The sequence below is a fragment of the Amborella trichopoda genome, chromosome 4 (genome assembly GCF_054954075.1).
Source record: "Amborella trichopoda isolate Santa Cruz 75 chromosome 4, AtrichopodaSantaCruz75HAP2 v2.0, whole genome shotgun sequence".
Classification (NCBI taxonomy): domain Eukaryota; kingdom Viridiplantae; phylum Streptophyta; class Magnoliopsida; order Amborellales; family Amborellaceae; genus Amborella; species Amborella trichopoda.
Genome location: NC_142339.1, coordinates 52,879,134 through 52,904,189, shown reverse-complemented (window position 1 = coordinate 52,904,189; position 25,056 = coordinate 52,879,134). Strand labels below are relative to the sequence as shown.

The window sequence follows — 25,056 nt, the reverse complement described above, 5'->3', positions numbered from 1 at the left end:
TTTTTTTTTTTTTTGCCATTCTTTGAGGTTGGTCCCTAAGAGAGGAGTATATATGATAGAAATAGAAGATATGCTCCCACAGGAGCGTCTAATCTTTTGGCTAAAAATAATAAGGAAACCACATCTTTGAATAATATACAGTAAAACTATTTATTTTTGGTATAAGGGAATCATAATCATGATGGTTAAATGTGAAATAGAGTGGTTAGGGGTATGTCATTAACTAGGTAAAAAGTTTAAAATATAAATTTTCAAACTACATGACATATTTTCAGTTGCCAGATTTTACACCTGATAGCTAGACTTGATTATGATGTCTCCGTATAGTCTAGTACACGATCCCAAAAATCAAAAGGGAAACCCAAAAGTAAATGGAAAAGTTATATAAGGTGTCAACCTTATAATGTAAACATAAGGCACGCCTAAAAAAGATCCATAAGAAAAGGATGTTTTGACACTGACTAAACCTCCAATTTATCATCTCGACTTCTCGCCTTCGGGATGTACAAATATGAGAAAAAAAGAAGAAGAATATCAAGTTCTAAAAATGATGCATCTTGTAACACATTATCTAGACTGTCTGTTTTCAATATTTTCTAGTATTCGTATATCTGCTAGATTTGTACAATTTTTTGAATTTGAAATTTTACAATTATTTATGAATTTTAGGTCATCATTAAAATTTATAACACTAAAATTACATCTTTCAACAAGAATTGAAGGCACGTTATTTGAAGAACAATTGTTTCATGCGGGTTGGACCGTAGTTCTACAATATGCGGTCGAGAGGTATAAAGCATCCATTTTAAAGATGGATGCAAATAGGCGGTCAATCGAAAAATATTTGTAACTAACGGTCTAAATATTTTTTTAATATAATTATTATTTATAGTTTTCAATTTTTTTTTACATATTCATGATCTTCATGTTAAAAATTATATATTCCCTAAAAATTAGGATCAAATTATTTTAAAAAATATATTTACTGTCAATCCTGCCTTTCTACATGCGCAGGCTTGAACGCATGCTGACCGCGTCCTTATTTGAATTGTTTAATGTGAGTATGTTATGCAAAAAAACAACCACAATTAAATGAAAAGTGTTTGGTGAGTCAGCTGACTCATACTAGTCTTGTGCGATCTCCCTACAAAATATATTTATAAAATATATTTTCAATTTAAAATTTTAGAGTTCAATAATCTCAACCATGACAATGATATAAAATTACAAATTTTATTTTTAAAAATATATAAATATTATTTTTTTAATTCCTTTTCTTCACCGTCCATTTTAACTTTTAGTGGATGTTACATCCATCTCGACATTAGATAGATAAGGGGTCGCATGGTAATACTTGAGTCATTCCCAAAGCTACAAGATATTAAATCCCAAATCAGGGGCATATATTATTAGATTCCCAATCCTCTAAGTTACAGAAACTTGGGACGAAGGGGTACATCCTCTTCCTGGATTAAGCCTCGCTCAAAGGCGGTCCAGCTTCTGTGAAAACTCTATCTCTCTCTCTCTCTCTCTTTCTCCTCCTGGATTAAGCCTTGCTCAAAGGCGTTCCAACTTTTGTGAACTCTCTCTCTCTCCCCCCCTTCCTACGCTCTCTATCTTTTTCCCAAAACATTATCTTTTAATTCTGTCTGAAAACCTTTTCTTCTCTGCTAATTCTCTCACTAAAGAAACCATGTCTTCCCCAAACGTTTGGGTTTTGATTGGGTTGGGACTAGCTGGTATCCTTCTCATGACTAGAAGGTTTAAGAAGGCCATTAAGGAAGATTTTGGTGCTTTTGTTATGAGGCTTCGGCTTCTCCCTCCTCCTCAACCTGCACCTCCTAAAGCTCCCCACCCCTTATCTGCACTATCCTTTGCAGTTAAAGACATGTGAGCTATTCTCCGTCCTTTCATTCACTTATTGTCTTCTGTTCTCAGATGTCTATATTTTTACTTGTGGGGATTTAGTAGTTTGTGGAAATACCTTGGGAGAAGGTTTTTTAACTCTCAGTTAACATTTTCCTCAAAAAAAAAAAATTCTTCATCAATTTGAAGAGGTTTTTGGTAAAATTTAGTTAAATATGGACATATATGGAGAGTGTTGATTTCCCTTTTCAATATTGAATAGGTTTTAGGTGAAATTATGTGAAACAAGTATTTTAACACTTCATCTATTTGTTATAATTTTACACTACATTGGCATATTAAATTCTTTATACATTGGGTTCTTAGGTGCATGTTTTAGGAGCTTGAGTGATGCATAATTGAGCCAATTCTAGTTTTTTTTTGTCAATTTCCCCTCTCTCTCTTGGTTTTATGAACCCATTGTAGAAACGAAAATCAATCTACGAAACAAGAAAGAAGAAAAAACACAAAAGAAAGAGACAACCAAGCACAACGCAAAGATATATGAAGTTCGGCAACCTACGTAACACCCATATCATCAAAAGAAGTTATCTATATCAATATCATTATAATTACATGGCTTTCAATTCCTATTAACATCATCGATGCCATGGACATTAGGTCTTGGGGACTCTCTTTCGTGCTCACTATTTCTCTGCTTTTTCTTTTTGCATGAATTCTACACTTCTATTTGTTATCTTAATCAGTGCTGTACTTCTATTTATTATCTTAATTAGTGCTCCAAAAAATGCCGGGCGGCCCCTAGGCGGTCGGGGGTCCTGCCCACCTAGCGCTTAGGGGCCGAGGCGGCCGCCCATAACTTGGGCAGTCTAGGACCTGGGTTGAAGATGAGGTATGGGCGGCCTAGCACCTAGGTCGAAGATGAGGGTAGGGGGCAAGGGAATATGACATTATAAAATATTGAGAATACTATAATCCATACTAGCACAAACAAAAACAAAATATAATAGTAATCAGTAAATTAGTAATACAGGCACAATCCATAATCCATACTTTATAAACCATACTCCATAGTTCATATCATTCCATAACCTGTATTTCCCGATACAACCATATAAGCATACACATACGTAAGTGTAGATAGTAGAAGCTAAAAAACAAGAAAAAGAAAATATACAGTCTAACACTCAACACCTAGAGTCAAGTGCCTTTAGTCATCATTAGAAAAGTAGGGTACGCCTCATCATATGCATACCATCATCATCGAAGTCTTCTCCCTCTTCAACTTCAACATAATGCTCGTCCTCCTCTGTTGCTTCTGAATCTGCCTTTTCCTCCTCTTCTTTTACCTCTTCTTACTTTGTACGGATGGGGCCCTAAGAGTCTTGATTGCTCTACCTGGTGCCTCTTCACCATTTTCTTGCTTTTTGTGTTTCATTGAACTCAAATATTGCTTAATCTCCTTCTTGGTAACCTTGGTAGCCTCAATAATATTTTTACATGAGGCAACATCTCCTTGAATACCGGCAATGTGTATCTTGAACTGGTAAATACCCCCATTTGTATGCCTTCCATAATAATTACACCTTATACAATTTTTTTCATTCAAATTTGAGTTATGACCATGCTTTCAACCTAGATCACCACTTCTTGAAGAATTTGGAGAAGATATTTCCATATAAGAAGGCTCATTTTCTTCTTTTTTTGGTTTTATTAAATTCAGATATTGTCTAATCTCATCCCTAATAGCTCTAGGAGCCTTTTTACAAGAAGCAACATTCCCTTTAATACTGGTTAAGTGTTTCTTGAACTGGTTAATACCCCCATTGGTATTTTTTCACAAAAATTATACCCTGTACAATTTTTATCGTTTGGTTTGGGGTTATAACCTTCTCCTAACATGGATCACCACTTCTAGAAGAACTAAAAATAGACTTATCCAAATGACAGGGCTTTTGTTCCTGTTTGTGTTTTACCAAACTTATATATTGTTTAATCTCCTCTCTGATAGCTTCAAAAATATTTTTACAAGGGGCAACATACACCCTAATACCAGCTAGGTGTTTTCTTAAATGGTTTATGTCCCATTAATATCGTTTTCACAATAATTACATGTAATCCAATTTTTGTCATTTGGATTTGGGTTACAACCACACTTCTAACCCGGATCACTGCTTTTAGAAGAACCTGAAGAAGACATTGAATTTACAAATAAAATCTCAAATATAAAGATTTTTAACGAGCCTTTTTGCTCGGACTTCATTTTTCAATGTTTGAGATGTTTCCCAATCTCAAATATTTCCCCAAAACCCTCCAATAAGCTTAAAAATCATCAAAATCAAATCCAAACCAAAAAGAAATGTTTGGATCGATTTTTCAGAAGTATGAAATACTCAATCGATCTCTTAGAAATGTAAAAAAGTGATTTTTTTTTAATTTTTTTAAAGTGATTGTTTTTAAACTTTTATGCCACGGTAAACAAAGAGGTTTAGGTCACACGATAACGTAAACCCCCATTTCCCCCTAATTTAGGGGTAAAAAAAACAAAAATGCTCCTCAACAAGGGGCTTTTTCGTCCCTCGGTGAGGCGCAGGCCTTGGACGCCTGCCTAGGTGGGTTCCCAAGCACCTAGGTGGCTGCATAGGGACTCCCAGCCCAAGACACCCTCTTGGGCCCCCTAGCCCCCCTAGACACTATGCGGGCTGCTTTTTGATCCACTATTCTTAATGGTTTTTAGTTCAATGGTAGTTTAAATTTTATATAGACTAATTGGATTACGTGCGTTGCACGTAAGAATGAAATGTGAAAATTCATAAAAAAAAGTAAAAGTCCCTAGTGAAAATATAAAAATTAATCATGAATCTTAATAAATTTTAAACATCACACTATAAAACATAAATTCATTAAAAAATTCCTAAAAGATACAAAATTGAATTTCTACTTTGTGGTAAAGATAAAAAAATATTTTCTAACATTCTAAAGTTTATAATAATAGTGAAAATTAGTTATGAATAATTATGGATGCATAATAATTCATAAAATTAAATTTAAAATGATGATATGCAAACTTTAGAAAAAGTTCAAACATTTTTATAGTAAATTCATTAATTTAAAATGAAAAATTTTCATAAGAATTTTTAGTTGTGGAAAGATACAATAGAATAGTAGAAGCCTAAATAATTGGCTTATGAATCTTGAGACCGATCATATTGCATATGCTGATCTGCCCTTCTCGTCACTCTATGATGAGCACGGAAACATGTATCTCTACGTTTATCTTTGTTCAAAGAACTCTTATAAATTGAGTGGTTTCTAGGGCTAAGACCCTTTTCTTGTTATTGCATAGTATTACTAAAAATTTGAATATGCATTGAACACAAATTTGGTAAATCATACAACAATTAATATATGAGTGGTTTCTAGGGTTACCATCAATTTCTAGTTATTACATAATATCACTACAAATGTTAAACACATGCTTAAAATTATTTGGGTAACGTATGCAATGAATACAATATCTCTCGAGGCCTAGCATATTTTGGTAGGTATTTACATGAATACAGATATAATTCTCAGAATAATAATTTTCTACATTAAGATGAAAACTTTTAACATTTTTTCAAATAGAGAAAAAAATATTATCCTAGATAAATATTGCACTACATAATAGTGAACATATCTTATTTGATTTCATGGAAGTACAACATGCATGATGATTAAAAAAAAACAAAACATAATATGCATACACTATATAAAAATGAACATATGTTATTTGATTAGTCCAGGCAAAGCCATTTACTTAACCAAAAAAAAAAGGTATGTTATTTGATTTCATGAAGGTCTAGCATGCATGATGAAAAAGAAAAACGTAGTATACATGCATGGGGAAAATTCCATTGATTTAGTGGTAGTTTTTATGGATGCATGCATAGACCATCATAAATAAGTAATTGGTCAATGGTTTTATCAACAATTTCATTGAATATTATGGCAAACAATGGCAATTTTTTTTTTTTTTTTAATTTATTACTACTACCTTTAGAGAGCAAAGCAATGATTGTTTTTGGTTTCTGTGATCAAGAACCTATGGAGCAAGGGGTGTGGAGAGAAAATGTTGGGCTTCTTGATTTCCTGTAGTTGAGAAGCTATTGAAAAACAAAGTGACAACATAATTACTCATGGCACTGTTTAGTAGAATTATTTATTGTTATTGATAAAATAAAAGAAGAACAGATAATCATTTTGTTCTACAAAATAGTCAAACCAATATTTTATTTTCATACAAACCCTACCTATGAGAAACAAAACTTCATCACTTAAAAACCTTATCTATGATATTTTATTGTGTTAGTTGCCGAAAAGCCTCACTCTATCTCTACTCGTACTCTTTCTCTCTCTACTCTCCTCATCTACCGCTGCTCCTCTCTCATCTCCCACAGACTAAGTTTCCTACTACCAACTCCAAGAACTATGGAACCCTAACTCTCTATCAAGGACTCTATCAATGACTCATTATCGACATTTGTCTACAATGATATAAACCACTATAAAAGTAATTAAAACCACCGATGGTATATAATTATAAAACTATAATAATACTACATAATAATAATATAAAAAAATAAAGCATAATATAAAATAATATTGTAATATATTAGTATTATGATATATTATAATATTAAAATAATATATAACTACAATAATATATATCAATATATTACTTCTCGCTCTCTCTCTAAAGGATGAGTACAAATTCTCTCTCCTCTCTCCTCCCCTAAGATGGGGAATGTGACTTACACAATAGGGTCACCTATCCTATAATCTCTATAGCATTAGGGTCCCTTCCTATTTTTGCGACATGTGTTTATCCCTTAACTCTTGTTTAATAATATAGTATAGATAAAAATATATTTAATTGTATAATGGAATCATTATGAATGTGAGTGTTACATAGATGAATACACCTCCATTTGTCCAATTTTTTCATTTGTTTTATGACAAGGTGATGAGCTTTATAATATAGGCTATAGACCCTGGTATCTCTTTTGTTTAGATCAACACTTCACCAGTTGAGCTACTGCTCTGGAGCTTTTTCTTTTGAAGTTTTCCGTATAAGCAAAGTTAAGTATTTTTTTGCCACTAATATGTATTGGATTCTATCATTGGAGGTGGCAATTCTGTTCTCTTATGGGCCTTTTGATGAATGAAAAGAGCTTCCTTTTATATAGGTACCCCCAATTTAGATGCTCCTAGTTTCTCTTGCCCTCTGTGTCATGTCAACAAAGTGTAACATGTGGCTTCTTTTTTTAATTAATAAATACTTGCTATGTTATGGTCTTTTCTCTGTTTATTGCAATAATTTGTCAAAGCTGCTATTTATAAGACCATAATGGTTTTCTTTTATTTTTTTTCAATGGTTATCAGATTCAATGTCAATGGATATGTGACTGGGTTTGGGAGTCCAGATTGGGAAAAGACACATGAGCCTGCTTCATGGACAGCACAAGCAGTTTCAGCTGTTGTAGAGGGAGGGGCCACTTGTGTTGGTAAAACTGTCATGGATGAATTGGGACTCAGGTTAGCCCTTGATTCTTTTTTACTTTGAATTCTAATAAGTGGTGAGATCTGTTAACATTATGTGCATTTGGTTGATAATGGGCATTAATTTCTAGTTGCTGACAGGTACCTTACCCTTCTAAGAAAGCAACTCAAATTTATTTATATCTATTTTTTTTTCTTTGTCTTTTTTTGAGTTACAGGGGACATATTTTTTTATTTTTTTCTTTTAATCACTTCTGTGAGCTATTTCTTGTTTCTTAATCATGTTTTGTGAACCTTTCCCACCTTGCAAATATCTTAATTGTTTCCACCTTTGCAGATATCTTGATTGGGTTCTGTCTGGTAGTTTGTGCATTAGTTAGTGCTGGTTTAGTTTTAAACAACCTGCAAATTGTCTTATTTCCAGTATCAATGGGGATAATGCGCATTATGGGACACCGATTAATCCTGCAGCTCCATCACGGATACCTGGAGGTTCTTCTAGTGGATCTGCTGTTGCAGTTGCGGCTGAACTAGTAGACTTTTCTCTGGGTATGCTTCTTACGACATGATTATTGTTTTTACTGTGTTACTTCTTACCATTGGGATTATATAATATGAGACCACTTATCTTTGTTATAAGTAGGTCACAATTATTCCTAGCCATTAGATGTCAAATTGGATGGCTTGGGGTGTGCCATGATGTTTGAGAATTTGTTTTTTTTGAACTTTGAGTCTAGTTAATGACATGCTTACAACCACCTGATTTGACATATGAAGGATAAGAGTGATTGTTACTTCCTTGTGCTAAAAATAAATGGTCTCTTTGTATGCTTTTTCAATTCTATCCAGTTAAGGCTTCCATGCTTTCATTTAGTATTTTGTATTAAGTCCATTATGAGTATTGGTTCTTCATTTTCATATCAGTCACTTCACATTTGCCTTTATAAATATGCACTTCTTGCTTTTGTATTGCATCACTCAATAGAATTGTAATTAACCTTTAGTATCAATTCTTTCTGCGGTTTTTGGTGTTAATAGATTGTTATATAGAGACCTAGTTTGACAATTGTGTTATTTCTTGATGCAAAAGGAGTCCGGGAAATTAAATCCGGTCTTCTTTCGATCTTAAACAAGCTAAAATTCAACAATAATGGAGGAATAATATGGTTGTACATCAAGCCATGGGAAGAAGAAACTCTATTTCTTCGTTCATAAAAAAATCTCTACAAAATATCCAAGCCTAAGTCTCTCTACATAAGCTTTCCTTTTCATACAAGAAAATAAAACCCTAAAGAAGAAAAATATACTAAGCATAATTTTCTTTCTCCCCCTCACGTATCTCTCTCCCCACGTCTCTCTCTTCCCAAGTTAATCTCTCTCTAGATAATGCAAACCGAATAACTTCCATCCCATGAATATAGGAGCCCCTTTCCCTCACGTTATCATATCCATCATCCCATAAAATATTTCTTTAAATCTTTAACTCTCCTAGATCCTCTTTTCTAGGAAAAATCTCTACTCCCACTAAATTAGGCTCTACCTGACTTTCCCATATGATAGAAAACTAACTAAATCAAGAAATTAGGCTCTACGTGACTTTCCCATAGGAATAAGAAACTAACTTAATCAAGATCTATCGTAATCCTAAAGAAAGAGAAATATTGTAAAATGACTACCCATCCCATAATAATATATGAAAATCCTGTTTTAACCCGTCATGCTACCAATTCCTCAAATTTAACCCAACAATCATAAAAATAAAAACATAATAATAAAAAATATAAATAATGGGATGCGATTTGTACCATTTCTAATCTTGGAATTCTATTTTTCTGTTGTAAATTGGAACAAACATTTCCTTTTATGTAAATTAGGAAAAGGAATCACTCAATTTTGAAGTCTTTTGATTCGTTGTTTGCACTGATTCAAATGTATGACTATTGTTCTTTTTAGTGAGGTTCAAGAATCATGAGTGTCTGATGTCTGTTTTGAGATTGCTTTTGATTGGTCTTGCATAGGTGCCCTGTTCCCCTCACTGGAATTCCTTTCTGAATCTTCCAAGGAGCTATAGCTGAAATTAGGCAAACACATTTAGAGCTTGAGAGGACCCTTTTTCTCTATGAGGCCATAGTGAGCAATCACCAAGTGGATTTGCCTCACTTATTCAGTGAGATTAGTTTGTTATCCTCTTGACAGGTTGTCTACCACATAATAGATAAATGTATTTGATTTGTGACCTGACATCACATCCCACTGTGTTCAATTAATTTTTGCACTTGGAGATCCCTTTTTCTGGACATTTCAGAAAAATACGATAATATTTTGGATCGAGACCCAATTTCTAAACATGAAACAATAAAAAAATTGCAAGTACGACCCTGAGATGCATTTGGAGAATAATAATAACCCAAACAAGGTTAAAAACTACTGTTTCAGCAGTAATATTCCATCAAAAATAATTTGGCAGCCGTCAGTAACATTCAATTGAAGAACTTATTTTAATGCCCAGGGAGTGAGATTTTGAATCTGAAATGGATTGTAATTCTGTCCTTCAAGAAGTCAGCCAAACAAAATTGGGTTCCAATCAAGCCTAAGCCTAGCACACAGCTTGAAGCAACGAAGAAGGGCACATGAGAGCATTAGGTCAATTCCGCAAGGATTCCCACAATTTAGCTCTAGAGCTTTGGGTTAATGGGAGTAAAAACTTGGGTTTTGATGGACTTTTGAATGGCGTATGTTTGCTGTTGGGAGAGTCAAGACCAATAAGCTAATAGGGGAAAAGAACAGAGAGAGAGAGAAGAAGAGGAATAATTAGGGTAAGGGCGAAAGAAAAAAATAAGGAAGGTAGAAGAGGTCAAAAGATTTAAGGAGAGAAATGAGGAAGAAGAAGAAAGGAGAGGACAAAAGAATTAATGAAAGTAAAGGGAAAATTGAGGAATACCTTGGAAGGAAGGGGCCTAGGGAGGTGTTGCCAGTTCTTCTATACTGCCCTGACCTAAGAAGAACCTAATTAAAAGATAGACCTCTAGCCCTTGGGCAGAACTCACTTTGGTACCATGGTGATGTATCTAAGAACAGCCGCTCACTGATCAAAACTACTTAAGCTGGCATTAGTAAGTCGAACATTCATTTTGATGAACTTGTTTTAATGCCCAAGAGGTGAGGTTTCGCATCTGGAAGGGATTGAAAATTTGTCCTTCAATAATCAGCCAAAGAAAATCGGTTTCCGATCAAGTCCAGTCTACCCTTCCACCCTGAACCTAAGAAGAACGACAAATGTAGCTTTAGTTAAATTCCGGGAGGGGACGCCCCCACACAATTTAGCTACAGGGTTTTGAGCTAGTGGGAGTAAAATTAGTGCTCTAATAGATTTTTTAATGGTGTGTTTTTGTTGTTTGGAGGGTTAATGTAAGGAAAAATATAGACGAAAGAAGAAAATAGGGGAAAAGAAGGGAGAAAGAGAGTTGTAGGGAATAAAAGGGAAAATGGAGGGAAAAATAGAAAAAGAGGAAGATGATAGAAGAATTCAATGAAATAAAACGGAAGATAAGAAACGAGTAGGCAAAAGATTTTAAGGAAAGAAAAGAGAAGTAAGGTAAAAGAAGAGAGAAGAGAAGATTTGAGAATAATTTCGAGGGGAAGGGCCTTGGGAGGTGCCTCCAAGCCTTTCTCTATAGCCTTCAACCAAAGGAATAAGGAAGCCCTTCCTATGTTTTTTCCCCCCCTCAAAAGTTTTTAAATGATAATTGCCAAGGGGCTGGACATCCCTCTTTCCCTTCTGTACATACTTGATTTAAACACAATGACCCAAATATTCCTATTTACAAGAAAATAATAAAAACACTAAACTACTCCTTAATTCTCTTGGTACTGAAAGTCATAAATACCTTAAATATTTAAAACAAATTAAAGACCAAATAACCCAGTTTTACTTTCTCATAAAAAAACAAAAGTTAAAAAAAAAAATTAAAGCCATGATTGTATCATTAAATAGTCTCCTTTTTGCCTCCAAAAGAGAAAAAAATAAAAATAAATATTGAACTAGTCCAAGAGAAGGCCATGCCACGATGGCTGCATCACATTTTATTTTTTAACTTGCAGTTCATCGATAAAACTAAATGACTAGACATCCAAGCTTTTGTAGTTAGACAAACATTGGTGCTTGATGACTTGACATGATTGTACGGTCCCCATTGTCGACATACTATGTCTATCGTTCACCACTGGAGTTGTCACCTGGTCCTGGGTTTCTAGATTGGATCACCCACTCCTACTGAAAGATTGTGAGCTACATAGCATACAATGTGATGTATGTTTGCGTAGGACCTTCCTCATGACAAGTCCTTATTGCTAAGCATTTCTACAAATGATTAGCATCCATTAAATACCAGAGGGAAGATTAATATCTTTTTGGTCAGGGAATGGGATTTGTGGACATTAAGTTCTTGCCAAAGGGCATATCCTGCCTGCGACAACAACTAACCAAACAACAAGATCCTAATGCATATCTGAATGTCTGACACTGTTGCGAGATGTGTTTTTTGTGTCCATAAAGAAAATCTTTAGCAATGAACTTTTTTGGACTAGAGAATATTTGTGCCTGAACTTGTTTATGGTTAATCTTTGTCAGTTAATTATTAACCAATTCATTAATGTGGTTATGTATATGGCCTGTGGAGCTGCCTCAAATTCCATCAGTTCATACTTGGCACAAACGCCTTATTGGTCGTATGCACCAATTGCACTAACATGTTTATGAAGTATGAACTTGTATAATAGTAGTTTTATTGGCTTCATGAAGGTATTTACTGACATTGGCAAAATAATATTCTTCATATAATTGCTTTTATGCTATTTGTTTCTTTGTTGTTGCATGACTTTCTATCATTAGGCTTAGTAGATAAAGAAGGCTTAGTAGATAAAGAACTACCATCATTTGTACCTCAAGAACAAATTTGGAACAGAATTCCAGCAAACTTTGATGGTGACTGTGTAGCTATGATTTTGTATTATGATTTTGTCTGTTTTGAAATCACTGATTCAGCTGCAACTATTAGGTGCTTAACTTCAATGGAAATTTTGACATTTTCTTTCGTATCTACTTTTAAATTAATGTGCAGTTAACCAGAAAAGACAGACTTATTTTTTGTTGACTAACAATAAATAACAGGTACTGATACTGTTGGTGATGTGAGAATACCTGCTGCATTTTGCAGTATTTTGGGGTTCCGCCCTTCACATGGGACCATCTCTATGGTGGGTGTAATTCCCTTGGCGCAAAGTCTTGACACTGTTGGTAAGTTTTTGAGGAGTTCATTAAAATATATTATCATAGTCCACAATTTTAGGTCATAGAACGCAAGTACCCAGCATTATCAGTTATTTTCCATCAATATTAATAGTTTTTGAGGAGTTTATTAAAATTTATTATCACAGTCCACATTTTTAGGTCATAGAACACCAGTACCCAGCATTATCAGTTATTTTTCATCAATATTTTTTAGGTCATAGAACATCAGTACCCAGCATTATCAGTTATTTTTCATCAATATTTTTTAGGTCATAGAACACCAGTACCCAGCATTATCAGTTATTTTTCATCAATATTAATGAAGCTTACTTGCCTTGTCTAGACATTTATGCTTGAGAAATATGCTAGTTACTCGAACTGGTGTGGTGCAGGATTGTTTGCTAGGGATCCTGCTATTCTTCGTCGTGTGGGTCACGTTCTCCTGCAACTGTCATATACAGATTCTCGAAATCCCAGAAATATTGTGATAGCAGATGACTGTTTTCAACTCATAAAGATCCCTGCTAATCAAATCACTCAGGTGGTCACTAAATCTGCAGAGAAGTTGTTTGGAAGTACGTATGTTTGCTATATATTTGAGTATTTTTTGTTCTTTTTGCTTTGAAATAACATTCAAATTTGGTTCTTTACTATTCTGTTGCATTATTTATGTCTCTCGAGTTTAGTACCCTAGTAGATAGGTGCTAACAGCGATGATGCACATGGACTAACACAGGACAAGTATTAAACCATGTAAACCTTGGCAACTATATGGCTTCTAAAGTTCCTAGCTTGAGAAAACTTCCTAACAAGGAGCAGAGAAATGGTGAAGAGAAGAGTGTGTCTTTAAAAGTGCTTTCAAATGCCATGCAGTTTCTTCAAAGGTGCGGATACTAACAGTGAGATGTTACCCCTTGTTGTTGTCTTCACAATATATTACCTTGAAGGTTCTTACATGGCATATGTTTTGTAAGTGAAACATATTTTAATGGGCAGTAGTTGAATCATTCAACTTGAGCTGTGACAAGGCAGTTATAATGTTACTTTTCTTATATCAATATTCTATTTGTTAGCACCTTGTACATCTTAATTTTACTGGCATAGAGTTATAAACTACTGAACTACATGTTGCTATGTAATAAATTGGTAACCTCATGTCACTTAAAATTGGAATTAAGACAATAAGTTCTAGCTTGTCATTTTCACTTAAGACTATCCTTTTTTCCTCCACATTCATTATAGATTTTTATGCAGTCCTGCCTCTCTTTAGGAAGAAGTGTTACATTTCTTCCTTAATCCACCATTTACAAAATTTAGATGCAATTTTGGTTAATACTAGTTCATTCCATCTTGAATCATAGTAATTTGGGGGGCTTGCATATGCTATCTGCTAATGAAATGCACTCTCTTATCATCTTTTCCCTTCTCATAAAAATAGCTTCCATTCACACATTTATTGTCTTTAAACCCTTTGTATATTTGTTATTTGATCTAACATGCTATCAACCACATATGCATCATAAAATAGACCCCCTTGCTTTTGAATTTTACATATTTTCCGTTATCCTTGTATGGGAAAGTGAATAAACAAATTCACAATCTTTGATCTTCCTATGTCTTTCTTGATTTGATGGGACCCTGTAGCTTGAGTGATATGAATTGCCTTGGGCCACTAGACACAAATCTTAATAACTTAATCTCCACAAAAGGTACTAGAATGCTCGATAAAAATCTAATCCAATAAATAAGTTTTTACAAATAAAATAAGATAAATAAATAAATTAGGAAAAAGTTCTTTTAAGGTTGAACAATTGAATTAAGGTGCACCAAAAAAATTCGCTAAAAGATGTTCTTTTGATGCTTAAAAATCCTCAAATCGATCATCTTGACCTCAAGATGTAGGGACGTGAGAAAAAATGGATTTCAAGTCTTGAAAATATAGTGCATTTTGTAGTGCATTTTCCGGAATGTCAATTTTCATTCATAGATCTGCTTGATCTATACTATTTTTTAAGCTTTAAATTTTATAACTAGCGATGGAAATAAATTTTCAGGCCATCACAGAGATTTTCAGTAATGAAAACAACATCGTTTGACACTATTTGAAGGTGTGCCCTACCTTTGATTGTTTAGGGCCTCAGCCTTATACAAACTAGACCGATAAATTATCACATCAATATATTCACCGAGCCTTATCCCAACTATTTGGGGTCGGCTACACAAATCCTGTTTTGCCATTGCGCTCTAGCAAGGGCCATATTTTTAGTCAGACCATAAATCACATATCTTTCCTCACTACTTCTATATCCTTTGGGGTCTTCCCCTTGACCTCTAGAGTCTTGCACTTGAACTAAATCACCCCTTCTAGCTGATGTCGATGCTGCACATGACCAGACTAGCTAAGTCTATTTTCCATCATTTTGTCCCTATTGGAGCTACGTCTAAGTTCCTTGGATGTATTCATTCGGAATTTTATTCTTCCTTGTCTTGCCACTCATCCATCTCAACATCCTCATCTCAGGTAATCATTATATGGATATGTTGTTTCTTGACCAGCCAAACTTTCTGTTTTATAAAGCAAAACTAGTCTTACAACCGTCCTATAGAACTTCCCTTTTAATTTCATCGATATGAAGCGATCACATAAGACTCCAGAAGCACATTTCCATTTATCCACCTAGCTCTAATTGTAGGCAATGTCTTCCTCAATCTCTCCTTCCTCATGGGTTATCAACCCAAGATATTAAAAATAATATCTTTTAAGTACTTCCTGGCCATCAATCTTAATTAATTTTTCATTTGTGGTCCTATTTTATATATATATATATATATATATATTAAAGCATCCCTCCGAAGTTCTAATTTTGCACTTACGCCCTTTCTGGTCTCATCAATAAAAAATATGCCATCCGCAAACAACATACACCGTGGAACCTCATCCTGTAGATGTCTAATTAACTCGTCCATAACCAAAGCAAAGAGATATAGGCCTATGATGTAGGCCTACTATCACTGAAAACTCACTTATCTCTCTATTAGTTCCCATATTAGTTAGCACTTTTGTACATATCCCTAACCATGTTAATATATCATCTTGAGACACTTTTCTTTTCAGCATCCACCAAATGCTCTCTCTAGGTACCTTATCGTATACTTTCTTGAAATCAATGAAGGACCATTTGGAGGTCTTTTCACTTCTCCCTAAACTTCTCAGTCAATTGCTTGAGTAAGAAAACAACCTCAATGGTTAACCTCCTTGGTATAAATCCGAACTGATTTTTTGATACACTCGTTTCATGTCCTAATCGTTGCTCAGTCACTCTCTCCCGCAATTTCGAAGTGTAGCTGATAAGTTCTGTCCCTCAATAGTTCGTACAACTCTTCTATATGTCTCCTTTGTTTTTGTAATTAGGTAACAATGCTTTTCCTCCATTCATATGACATTTTCTTTGTTCTCAAATTCTTGTTGAACAACTTGGTCAATCAAAATATGTCATCCCTCCGTTGCATTTCCAAATCTCTATCGGTATACCATCTGGTCCTAATGCTTTTCCTATCTTCATCTTTCTCAAAGCTTCTTTCGCTTCAGATGTGCTAATCTTATGAAAGTATCTATGACCTCCAACCTCATTATATCAATGGTTCTTCCTAATGCTGAGCTTAGACTGGTTATCATTTAGCAATTTCTAAAAATAGATCAATTTTGTAATTTCTACAAATGTTGACTGGAGGAACTCCCAACTCTTATAGAATGGGTTAAGTTCTCGCCCGAAGAGTAAGAACTCAACAGGACCTTACAATTAATATCCTCTTTACTACGAATGCATAACTCTTAGCACGGTCGGAGGTCAAATCCCACTAGTAAACCTTTATTTTAGAAAAAACTAACATCCTCTGATCCTTACTCTTAATGCATTTAACATGATCTAGGTCCGTACACTTCATCTCTATTAGTTTTACTAGTTTGAAGACAGTTTTTTCACATTCTCTGATCTCTAATTTATTGTTATATATCATCATATGCCTTAAGTTTAGACTTAGTATTTTCTTGGTATTCCTCTAGGCATTTCTATATTTTTCTAATCTCTTATCATTTTTATTCCCTTGTCAAGCTTAGTTACGCGATTATTTTTACTAATAGCCTTTTGAACCTCATAATTCGACCACCAAGTTTCCTTTGCTGAAAGTCTTTTCCCTCTAGCTGTACCTAAAACTTCTATTGCTGCTTTCTTAATATAATTGGTTATCTCATTTCACATGGCATTAACTTCGTCCTCATAATTTCATTATCTTTCTTTCATCAATTTATTCCAAGATAAGTTTATTTTCTCCCCTTTTAAGTTCCACCACCTAGTTCTTGGACACCCATTAATGTCACTCCTTTTCCATCTCTTAATTCCAAGTCCAAACATCTATAACCATACGCATATGTTGCATGGTGAAACTCTCTCCTGGGATAACCTTACAGTTTTTATTTGATGATCATTTTGTCTCCTTAGCTAGGAAAAAAATTATCTGGCTTTTATATGAACAACTTTTGTGAGTTATTAAATGTTCATCTCGCTTTCTAAAGTTGGTATTGGCTATTTTTAAATCATAATCCATAGCAAAGTCAGGAATAGTACCACCCATTTCGTTTCATTCCCTTAATCTATATCCTCCATGTCCCCTTACATATCCTGCTCTCTCTCTTCCTACATGACCATTTAAGTTCCCTCTAGAAAATGTCCTCTCTCCATTTGGTATTCTTTGGACTAGTCCATCCATATCCTCCCAAATTTGTTTTTTGATTCTATCCTGTAATCCTACTTGTGGCGCGTATGCACTAATTACATCAATTATCTCTTCTCATGACAGAAGCTTGATTAATAAGAACCTATCATCTGCTCTCTTAATACTTTATCATTTAAATCTTTGCGTACCATTATTACGCTATCTCCATTTTTATCTTTTCCTACAAAGTTTATTCCATCAGTTTCCTCCCCCTCCCCTTTCCACTTAATTTCATGTAAACAAGCTATGTTAACTCTTCATCTCATTGTATCCACTAACTCCATAATGTTACATGATAGAGTTCCTATATTCCATGTGGCCAGGTGAATCTTGTACATGTTCTTTACCTGTACTCATCAAAAATGGCACGGGAACCCTTGTCTACTTATCATTGGAATAGGTGTTGTTGCGGCTCTTTGCTTCCAATGGAGGATTTTAGTTAAGAAAAGAACACCACAAGCTTCCAAAATTTTTTTCCACATGAGCAAAACTAACTAGTAATCAAAGTTCTGAGTATTGTACCAACCCTAAAACCGTAAAAGTTCTCACCGAAATCTAACCTTTCATTCCCTACTAATCTCCACCTCATATTAACTTAATAAGAACTTGAGAAACTAAAAATAAACACAAAACAGATGTCTAGAAGCCCTTATATGAGAATTTCTAAAACCCTATAAACCGTCCCAAAAGGTGAATGTCCAAAGTACCTCCAGAAATTTAGGAACCAAACTCCTTTTCCTTGGCCAGCCTTTTCTTCCCCATTGTGTGAGTCTTCTTGTCTATTGGATCACCACCTTGAACTACACAGTTCTGTAAGAGGATATTTCTATGATATTGAGCTAGTTTTCCAGTATGTCATTTGAAGGAGATGTTATGCCGTGGTTAGACAAAAAGATATGTTAACATGCCTGATGTTCCTCAGATGCAGAAATGAAGCAAATTATTGATATGCTTGTGAATTTTGTACTAGGATTTGACTGTGTAGCCTTTGGACACTTTTTCTCTTTTCTGCAGCAGATCCTAGATGGATTTTCTAAGCTTTTATTAGTAAATAAATACAGTTATCTCAATATTGGATTTCCTTCATTGGAGGTTCTTGTTCATTTCAAAGGGTCGATCATTTTTGCTCCTTTTTTTTCTTTTTTTTGGGGGGTGGGGTATGGCAAGGGATTATGCTTCAATGTTACTCTTATGCCCTTTTTGGATTAACATCTAGAAAATGTCTTAGCTATGAGTTTCCTTATTCTTTCTCTTCTTTATAGAACTTTTTACTGCAATTAGCCATTTAATATCAGTAACTCAGATGATTCACTTGTCGAATAGTTTTTATGAGTGGGGGCATTTACTTTAGTTAGTTCGAGTTTCCAATTATGGTGCACTAATATATTGTCCTTGCAGCGGAAAAGAAGGATATTATACTGGATAATTTTATAATTTGTAATGTTGTGTTCTGCTTCCTTCATTTTAATTCACATGTGGCTTTTCTGAAATACTGTTAGAATTGCCCTCCAAAATTTCTATTGATGTTGATTTTATGCCTTGTATTTCAGGTATGAGTTCAAAAAAAATCACGTGGAGTGGAATAAATCAACTAAACCTGATTTAGGTTCAGGAATATCCAATCATGTACAGGCAGCACTAGAGATGGAGACTGAAACTGAAATTATTGGTCACTGCCAGACAGCAAGAAATGAAGCTCGCTCTGCTCTTAATGCACTTTTAAAGGTACCATGTGCCTTGAGATTGTTGACTGTATAAATATATATTCTCCTTCATATTGTTGGTGACTGTGGTATTGAATATTTAAGTAGCTATGTGCAAATATACAACACGCATGGTTTAAGAACAGGATCTGTGCGGAATAATTTATATGCAGTGGTATTTGATATCTATATTTTTTTACTGATTCAATGGTGATTAATATTTTGTAATGCCTTTGTAATTTTTTGAATTTTATTCTTCCACGCATGGCTTGTAACCCTAGCATTGGTGGTCCAGTATTCTGAATTGAATTCAAGTCCCAACTATAAGATGGTTATTTGTTATTTCTATGTGCAATGGATTATGTGTGGTTCTGATTACTTGGGAGCAGTTCTTTGGTACGAGTGTAAATAATTCAGCCTTACTATCTATAATGAAACATCTGTCAATTATTTCAATCGAACCCTTTCTCAATATGGTAACTGTTGTGAAAAGATGGTTGTCCTATCTGAAACCAATTTCCAACTATTTGTACTGGGAGTGGTTGTTTGATTTTAGTGGGTGTTATTGTTTCTTCAAGAAATCTCACTTTAGCTATGCATAGCCATCTGTTCAGTCACTTACTGTTAGATGCTAGAACTATGTTTACTAGTAATATGAGATTTGCCGTGCTTCTTTAGTTTCAGGGCCAAATAAGGGAAGCGAATCACCACTGTCAATTTGAAATTTTAAATATATTGGAAGAAATTTCAACAGTCTCCAGATATATCTAAAATTTCAAAAAGATACCCATAAGTTTTTGAAATATTTCACAAAAATGCCCTCTGTGTTACATAGTTTCAGAAACGTATCTGTAAAATATTCAAATCGGTACAAAAATTTAGCCTTATACATCTAAAATTTCAAGAAAATGCCTAGTTATATATACATTTTTTAGATATATTTTTTTCTTTTTATTTTGAAAATTGCATTGGAGGACTTTCCTCAAATTTGCAAAGAACCGAAGTTCTTCCATTTCTGGCCAAAATGAAGCCTTTCGAATGAATGTGATAACATTTCTGTTTACAACTCTCATCCCTTTTCCAAGACCAGGTAAAGCTATCTTCTTTACAACATCAATTTTTACAAGTTCATTACACATGCATGTGTGTGAAGCGTAGCTTTATCTGGGAACCACTTTGTCCACTGAAATAAGAGAGGAGGGCCGTCTTCTTTGGACTCTACTTTTGTGTTTTCTTACTCTCCCGGTGCTTCTTGCCAGCTGACCACATGCAGGCATCCAAGACATTCAACTTGTCATTGACCCCTCCCATAGAATCAATCTCCTCCCTAAACATTAGTTTCAGGCGTACTCGTTTTTCCCCATATAAGAGAGAATACCTAGATGCAACCTCTTTTATCTCCTACTTACCAGCTTGAAACTCTACTCATCTTGAGGTGAAATATCTGTATCATTGCGCTTATGGCTGAAAGAACTAAGCTAAGCTGTTGTGGATTGTGCCACAATGATCTGTTTCTTTTCTGTGTATTTATTCCAGCCACAGTCATCATCATCATGACATCATCCAACCCTAATCCCAATTGTTTGGCGTCGGCTTTATTCCAGCCACAGTGTTGCATTTAAATGGCCATTTCAATAATTTTTTTTTATTCAGAGTATCCAGCTTTTGTTCGTTAAGAGACATAATCCAAGATGCGCCCATACAATTTAGTTACAGGAATGTGGACTGTATTCTTGTTCCATTTTGCTACACACGAATGGTGCTTTAGTCTGTTTTTGGTGGACTGAAGGTAAGAATGTCAAGAACTCTTTGTCGTTTCAGAGTGAAACTTTTGATTGATGTACATTTTGTTGCATCTTATATTTTTCTCCTATGCAGTAGTCGTGTGTTGTTTGGTCCCCACATTTAGGCTTCAATTGAGAGCACTCTCCTCGGTGCTAATGTATTTGGTGGAATTGCAGTAGCAGCAGTGTCTCATTGCGCCCATACAGTAATGATGGGAATGGAGAGAGAGGAGAGGGAGAGGGGAGAAGGTTGGCTTGTGGTACTGTTTAATCTAATGCATTTTGGGTGTGTCAAAACCATACCCCATTGATCACGAATACCCCGTTGATCATGAAGACTGTTGTGTGAAATGTGCCCTAATGCATTACTGTCACTTTTCATGGGATGAAGAGATGTTTTATATAGTAATGGTGTTGTGTCAATAAGTTTGTTATGAAACATTAGATGCACGAAAATATCATTTTCAAGGTTTTTGTAGTTGCCATTTGGATGTTGATGTTTGGTGTTGGTGATGACCTTCTTTTGATGAAGTATTAATTTATATTATTACTCGTCTTTGTACTTGTAATCTTCTGTGAGATTTCATCTTAACGAGAAAAAATAGCTTTTCCTTCATGTCTTGTTATATCTTATTTTCTCCTCTTTTCATAAATTTGATTTCTTCTCTCTTTGATGATTCTTCAGGATGATGGAATTTTAGTAATTCCTACCGTGCCTGGTCCCCCACCAAAGCTTCGTTCTAAGACAACCTTGTTGGAAGACTACCAGTCTCAGGCTTTTACTTTGTTGGCTATTGCGAGCATGTCTGGTTGTTGTCAGGTGGGCCTTACCTGCATAATATTTTGTAGGAAAAATCATCGTGTGCCTTGCAAAAGTTTTTTTTGTTTCATTTGTGCGTCTTTGCAACCATTAGTTTTTTCTAAAAATTAGATGTAGCTGAATTGATTTGTATTTTGTCATTCTTGTCTCAATGAATTTGGCAGGTGACCATACCATTGGGATCGCATGATAATTGTCCAGTTTCAGTGTCATTCATTGCAAGACATGGAGGTGATCGGTTCTTACTAGATACTGTGCAAGCTATGTATGTTACTCTTCAAGAACAAGCTGATATAGCTGCTAAGTCCAGTTTGTCACGTGTTCCCATAAGCAAAGAGGAATCTGCAGAAATTGCGAAGGAAAAGGTAACTGCCTCTCTCTTCTATGCCTCCAAATGGAGTAACGGAAAGGACTTGTCCCCAAGTCCTTGTGGAGAAAAGAGACCCCCACGTACAAATTTCTTCAGTCTCATCACCGAGGCAATATCGAGAGATTTATGATTGTTTTGACATGAATCTAAGAAGTTCATTTTGAAAATCTGGAACAAGTCTTTATCAAGTTGAGAGTGCTTTTCACTGGCTGCACTAATAAGTACTTGTGGCTCATTGATGTGGGGTATCCTTGCAATTCAAAATTCTGTTCATCATTTCTGTTTATTGTAAAAATGAAATGTCTCCCTGTATAATCAAATGTGTACGCCAATATTACCTATTTGAATCGCTAGATATGCATACTAGTTTGTGTTCTCCAATTATTGCCATCCCAATTTATTTATGCATTGACTGTTCTTGGAAACAGTTATATATAAAATCAAACATTTTCACTTTTTGTAGGGGAACATTGCATACAAAGAGAAGCAGTGGCAGAAAGCCATAAATTTGTACTCTGAAGCAATCAAGCTTAATGGGAGAAATGCAACATATTATAGTAACAGGGCTGCTGCATATCTGGAGTTAACGAAGTATGTTCTCAACCTGTAAACTTATGTCTATTCTTTTTGAGAACATATTTTCCTTCATAAATCATAATTTTTGACAAATACATTTGTTTTGTCCAGCTTTGTTCTCGCTGAGGCAGATTGTACCACTGCCATCGCCCTTGATAAAAGGGTCAGTTTATGAGACCCTGTTCCTCATTTGAGGCTGCATATAATATTTCATTGTCTGAAATCTTGCTTGTGCAACTACTGGCTTTTATTTTGTCATGCATAAATAACTGTCTATATTCTGTTTTTAGAATGTAAAGGCCTATCTAAGAAGAGGAACAGCAAGGGACATGCTTGGTTATTACAAGGATGCTCTTGAAGGTAGTGTTATTTAAATTTTAAAATTTCTAAGGCTATATTTTTGGGAGATCTCTTATGAATTTTGCAGTCTGTTTCATTGATTAAAAACTTGTTTTCAGCTTGGGGAAGTTCAGCGAGTGAACTCCACTTGCCCAGCTCTGAATCTTATAATTGGAAGGCTCCTATGTACCGAAGTTTTGGGTTACATATAAGTTTTTTTCTCTTGTTTTGACTGATAAACGGCAATTTCTGATGTGGTGAGAATGTGGCTTGACATGGTTACAAGCTGGGCTCAAATCCTATAGGAAACACTATTTGGGGAAAAAAAGAAACTGAATATGTTTTGTCCTTGTTATTTTCAGTTAACTTCTAAAGTCTGAGAGATTGGAGTTGCTAGATGCTGTTTTATTTTCTATGTTATGATGTAATTACAAGTGTGACCTGCTGTGTTTCTAATCATTTCATGTGCTTCATGTGCAATATCTTGTTCACTTTTTATTACATTTTTAGTCTCGAATATTAGTAGTGTATATGTCCTGTTACTATTTTTTGGGGTATTTTTGTTTTCCATTGTGCAGATTTCAGACATGCACTTGTTCTAGAACCAACCAACAAGATGGCAACTCAAGCCTCCAATAGATTGAAGAAGTTATTTGAGTAGAGACTTGGGGGATAAAAATTATTAGATAGCAGGAAGATGGGAGAGTCGACATTCCTACACTGCTTTATACAATGGAAGGCAATCGATTGGCTTCTTTAGTACGGGCTTGTGCTGGTAAGATACATGTTGCTTGGTAAAATGCATGTGGTTCAGTTCGAGATTGGGAGATTCCCAGATCCCTAATTAAGGCTTCTGCAACTCTGATTTTGCATGCTATATCAGAGGAGTTTTAAGACCTTTCAATTTTGTCGGCTTTCAGCTCGAAATTGTATAATTGGCCTCAGCTTGTATTTACTTGGGAGGAAATTTTTGATAGCTGGCTGTCTTTGAGGATCTTCATGAATTTTCTTAATTTTGGTTGCTTAAAAAGTTTTTGCTTTCAAGAGTGTTAGTATATTCCAGACGCCTGGTATATTTCTCTGTAAAATGGGTTTATGTAATAATTTTTGGATGATAGTACGACATTGATCAGTAATGATTAATTATTAAAATTTCATGGATAGTGGAATGAGAGACACTTGGTTGCACATCACAATTCCAATTTGTTCCGAGGAACCCTAATCTCCGTTGGGTTTTCTTCAAAATTTGAGAAAAAGCAATATTTTGCTTCTTTTTGTTATTTCAAGTTTTTGTAGGGTTTTGAGGATGGGCTTGTGGCTAGTAGTTAGGCACATTCTGGGAACTCATGTGCAAGTTTTGGGTGGTCCCAGCCCAACTTGTGCAGGTGCTTCTTTTTGGTTTGTTTTGTGGGGTTTTTGAAAGGAATCCTTTCTTTCCATGTGCTGGCTCGGAATTTTGAAATGGTCTTCTCCATTTCCAGATTGGACTTAATTATATATGAAAATTATGTTCTTTTCTATATAAATTTTTTTTTTGTACTTGTCAAGGTGGTCCCAAGCGAGTTAAGCTGGATAGGAGAGGGTTCATCTACGCCGAGTGTCCAAAAGTTTGCAGTGCAGTCAAGTTTTAAGATGTTTTTCCTCATCTCTCTTTCTGAAAATTTACAGAGCAATCAGTTTTAAGATGGTTTCCCTACTTTTTTAGGGAACCTTTTTCTGCTTTTCCTACAACATGGAAGTTCTATTTTTCCTTTTATCCAACCATCCATTTTGAATAAAGGAGATTGTTTATGTTTCTAGAATATTTTATTTTTAATTACTTTTTTTATAAATTATTTTGACGTGGACTTTTGGATGTCTATTCCTCTATTAAGCTTGTATTTGTAAAAAAAACATAAAAGAAAATATTTTCAATAAAATAAAATGATCAAAATATCTTGAAAAGTTTTAAGGCACTTATTAAATTTCATATTCATACAATTTGTATAAAGAAA

General features: G+C 34.7%; 1 protein-coding gene across 1 annotated transcript; it reads left to right on the top strand.

The window, feature by feature from the left end:
* Positions 1–1,445: 1,445 nt before the first annotated feature.
* On the top strand, positions 1,446–24,223 carry TOC64-III (translocon at the outer membrane of chloroplasts 64-III). Its single transcript, XM_006826831.4, has 13 exons — positions 1,446–1,890; positions 7,291–7,443; positions 7,832–7,956; positions 12,578–12,703; positions 13,090–13,272; positions 13,434–13,581; positions 19,021–19,195; positions 21,643–21,777; positions 21,942–22,142; positions 22,611–22,738; positions 22,835–22,886; positions 23,014–23,083; positions 23,641–24,223. Exons 1-13 carry the CDS (start codon positions 1,694–1,696, stop codon positions 23,721–23,723), a joined length of 1,776 nt encoding a protein of 591 aa, XP_006826894.3. The 5' UTR covers positions 1,446–1,693; the 3' UTR covers positions 23,724–24,223.
* Positions 24,224–25,056: the final 833 nt, after the last annotated feature.

Coding starts and splice junctions, on each gene's coding strand:
- TOC64-III (XM_006826831.4), top strand. CDS start 1,694: ATGTCTTCCCCAAACGTTTGGGTTTTGATTGGGTTGGGACTAGCTGGT. Junction 22,143..22,610: donor CAGAAATTGCGAAGGAAAAG/GTAACTGCCTCT, acceptor CACTTTTTGTAG/GGGAACATTGCATACAAAGA. Junction 22,739..22,834: donor GCATATCTGGAGTTAACGAA/GTATGTTCTCAA, acceptor TGTTTTGTCCAG/CTTTGTTCTCGCTGAGGCAG.